This window comes from Benincasa hispida, chromosome 6 (genome assembly GCF_009727055.1).
Source record: "Benincasa hispida cultivar B227 chromosome 6, ASM972705v1, whole genome shotgun sequence".
In the NCBI taxonomy this organism is placed as follows: domain Eukaryota; kingdom Viridiplantae; phylum Streptophyta; class Magnoliopsida; order Cucurbitales; family Cucurbitaceae; genus Benincasa; species Benincasa hispida.
In genome coordinates, this window is record NC_052354.1 from 55787698 (window position 1) to 55792029 (window position 4332).

Consider the following 4332-nt stretch of genomic DNA (forward strand, 5'->3'; position numbering starts at 1 on the left):
TATTATTTCTTTGCTCTCATATCTACACTAAGTAACATCCCAACCATTTGCATAAATTGTTCAAATACAATTCCACTGTTCACATTTATGGTAAAACTCCAAACATATTACCATTTGTAAACAACAAAAATCCCAAACATTTGTCTGACATTTTCTAAAAAAAAAAAAAAAAAAAAAAAAAAAACAAAAAAAAAAAGACAAACATCAATTTTTGTTTTATACTTTTTTAATAATATTTTTTAGTTTATAAACATAAACTTTTTAAGTTTTATGAACATCAACTTTTTAAATATAAAAATAAATTAAATTTTTTATAACTATTTTTAAAATAACAACAAATTAAACTTTTCAAATTAAAATGAGTAAGGTTTTTAAAACTATTTTTTTAAATTTAATACAAAATAGAAATTAAATTAAATTAAATATTTTCAAACTATTTTAAACTATATTTTCAAAATTAATACTAGAAAATATCAACTTATCACAATAAACCTAACAACAATAATTTTCATATGAATAAACTAAAAATTTCAAACTATATTAAACTTTTGAAACTATACTAAACTTAGTTAACTATCACAATAATTTTGTATTAAACTATAAATATCAACTTCTCAAACATAACAATAAACTAAACATTTTAACAAACATTTTAACACTATAAACATCAAAGACGGTAATTGTTCACTATTTTTTCCTATTATTTGTTATCGGACAACAATTACAATTTTTTTTTAAAAAAAATAATATAAGAACAAAAATAAAATTTATAATTATTCTTAAAAAATAAAAATTTAGTAGAGTAACGAACCAATATAGTTGCGTGCGAATAATTTGTGTTAAACGAAATACAAGAAGAGAAATGGAAATGAAAATGGGAGAAAAGAAGAGAAATGGAAATGAAAATGGGAGAAAATGAAGATGATTTCAAAGGCTTATTTCCAAAGAGCAAAATCAAGGGAAGGTGGTTTAAAAGGATGTAGGTCTAGTGTTAACACTTGACTCACGGGTTTGGGGTGATTGAAAAGGCATTAAGACTATGGCAGACGGGTATGAATACGTCAATGAATGCATAGAAAGACTTAGTCAATCTTAATATATGCACTTTTTCAGAATTATGGAAAGTAAATAAAGTGAAGAGACCGCGTTTAATCCATGTGACAAACTCAATCTCGCTCTCCTACAATCTCGCTCTCTCTTACAATCTGCTTTATATTAGCGAGATTTTCGTATTATTTACAAGTTGTTCTCAACGTTCGACCTCTACATTAGTCGAATCCTCAACCCTCAACTTATAGCTTTAAAGTCTCAAAACAACAATATCAACCATAACAACAATATTAACCATAACAACAATATTAATATTAAAGGTTGAAAACCATGCCTTTTTCAACTATTTCTTAAATACGTAAAGATCCATACACTTTTTACAACTCAACCGCCCTTCATTTCTTCATCTGAATCCCAAATCCCACAATATTCACACACGCCAAACAAAACAACTGCCAAAATCCACCAAAACGCGAGTTTGTTAAACGGTTTCGATATCAAATCTCACTTCCCCGATCTGCCTCGAAGCTTCACGCCCAAGACCTTCTCCATCTTCGCCAAAACCGCCTGATTCGGAACCGCCTTCCCGTTCTCATACTCTTGAACAACCTGAGTCCTCTCGTTTATCTGTTTCGCCAATTCCGCCTGGCTCATCTTCTTCTCCAGTCGAGCCTTCTGAATCGCCAGTCTCACCTCCGCCGCTACGCGGTCCAGCGCCGCCGGCTCGGTCAACTCGTCTAGCTTCCTCGCGTTCACTGGCGCCGCGGCGGCTTTCTTGTTCGAACCGGCGTCGAATTTCTTCACCGTCTGCACCGCTGCGCCGGATCGAATCGCTTGGTTAACGGCCTTCGGATCGCGAAGGGCCTGAGCCTTCGGCTTCGCCTTGTGGAGAACCACGGGCTCCCAATCTTGAGCTATGGCTCCGGGGAATCGGCTCGGCATTGTTGTTGAGAATTTTTAAGCAGGGGAAATTAGAGAGAAGAATCGAATTGGATGAATTGGCCGGAACGTAACTTGGGAAGATGGATTATATAGAGATATAAAGGATTGGTTCTCTGGAAAGTTCTTGCCCGCTTTGGACTGCCCGATTGTTTCTCGAACGTTCTTGAGATATCTATTCGAAGATGATGACGTGGCACGTTTGTTCGTATCTATTCGTTGGGGTCTTTTTTTTGGGGGGGGTCAAATGTGGAATTGAGATGCATGCGTGGCAAGGATTTTTTTTTTTAAGGTAAAATTACATTTTTAGATTTTTGACTTGTCAAATTTATTTTGATTTTGATTTTTAATAAATAGATATAAATAAAAATATTTGTATGAGTCCACAATCTTTGTTGTAAAATTGTAAAATAAATTGAGGATAATATTGCATAAGAAGAATGAAAAAAATACACAATAATCTTACTTGGAAAATCTCTAAATAAATTAAGATAAAAAATCATTGACAATGATAAAATAATTTCACTATATAAAATAGGATCTACTAACCGTGTTTCTTATAAGAGAATATTAAACTTTCTTATAAGAATAAACTCTCATTATTTTATCTCATACTTTACTCGCTTGTTCGAGATTTTAGGATGGTTTGGTAATCATAAGTTCAGTCCAGAAAATTTGACCATCAAGCACAATGACTTCATATGTACCTTGATAAATGTGAATGACCCAACGAATTCAAATTGTCTTTGATCAAGGTGAAATATTTAATGACCGAACAAAGTATATGATTCAATGGTCTAAAATTATCTTCTAATAAACTTCTTAAATAATAGGAAATCTTTTTGAAACACCATACAATATTATTTAACAATCGTTGAGTTGCATCCCTTTTATACATTTCCAATTAAGCGGCCTAACCTCATTTGTCTCGAGGGACTCTTATATATATCTTTTTAGTGCAGTTAGGATGAGCTCTATATATATTTGCTAAGTACGGTACTTGTAAAATGGTTAATTTCAATATATATCATGCTTTTAACATGAAATGAAACTCGATTAATATATGATAGCCGACTGAATGAAAATTTATAAAACTCTAATCTTAACATAATTTTGTTTTGACAAGTGTTATAACGTCTATTTTAATAGATTTTCAATATTTGATAATTTATAATTTCAAGATATATCCAACTAGTCGTTAAACATATACATGTTGTGTTTTGTCGACAATTAATTATCAAATATTGAAAATCTATTAAAGTAGACATTATAACACTTGTTAAAACAAAATTATGTTAAGACTAGAGTTTTAGACTAATATCGCAATACTTGTCAAAGTTCAATTCAATGTATGACTTCCAAATGAAAATCAATGTAAGCAAAATCACACAACTTGCCAAGGTTATATGGTAGAGTTTGATATTTTCACTTTAGCTTTTTATGATTTAGAGTGTACTTTCAATTCGGTAACTTTGATCTTGGAATTTTTAATTTAGTTGTTAATAGTTTGAGACTAGGGCCTATTTGGATTGACGTGTGAAAAAATGTATTTTGAAAAAAGATCTTTTTTATCTAAATATTTTTAAAATAAAAATTGAATAAGATACATTTGAAAAGATATTTGAATGGTTGTCAAACAGTCTAATTTATTTTTTAAATTAAATACTTGAAAATGAATCCCGAACATATGAGGATTGTTATGTAATTTCCGTTAAACCTTACAAGTCACGTTTCTACCCTAAAAAACGTGCATCCATTTTTTTTTTAATTAAATGTTTTGCCACATTGTAGAAGAATGTATCACTTAAGTAACAACGTCTTTGGTTTGTAAACATATGTCAACTATTAATACCAAACGAAAATTTTTAAAACTGTAATAAACTCATATGAAATAAAGTATACAACTATAACCAACCAACAGATATATGTTTGACCTAAATTATATAGATAAAGTTTGTAATTTAATATTGTCGAACCAGAACTTTCATCTAATCACAAATTGTCGTGTCATTAATTGAATCGATCACAAAATTATATATTGATTAAATTGTGATCAATTACAAATTAACTTATCATCCATTCAAATAAACGAACAATGTACGCAAATACAAAGTCCTTGAAAACTCTAGAAAGAAAATGTCACATTTTACTAGATCGACTCAATTATAAGTAATCAAAATCACAACGTTATAACTTAAAAGAGTATGTATAAATACTATACTAGTTGAACTCTGTTAATTTTGGCATGTAATTCAAAATATTTAAGACGTAGAAGATTCAGCAACTAAAAGATTTCAATCATCGATTCTCCATAGATCGAAGTTTTAATAGAAGAGAAAACAC

General features: G+C 30.2%; 1 protein-coding gene across 1 annotated transcript; it reads right to left on the reverse strand.

The window, feature by feature from the left end:
• Window positions 1-1320: 1320 nt before the first annotated feature.
• LOC120080011 (multiprotein-bridging factor 1c) lies at window positions 1321-2066 on the reverse strand. The gene has a single exon (XM_039034533.1). It carries the CDS (start codon window positions 1990-1992, stop codon window positions 1555-1557), a length of 438 nt encoding a protein of 145 aa, XP_038890461.1. The 5' UTR covers window positions 1993-2066; the 3' UTR covers window positions 1321-1554.
• Between the last annotated feature and the right edge of the window lie 2266 nt (window positions 2067-4332).

Excerpts from the sequence above, each read along its gene's own strand:
- LOC120080011 (XM_039034533.1), bottom strand. The coding sequence starts at position 1,992 with ATGCCGAGCCGATTCCCCGGAGCCATAGCTCAAGATTGGGAGCCCGTG.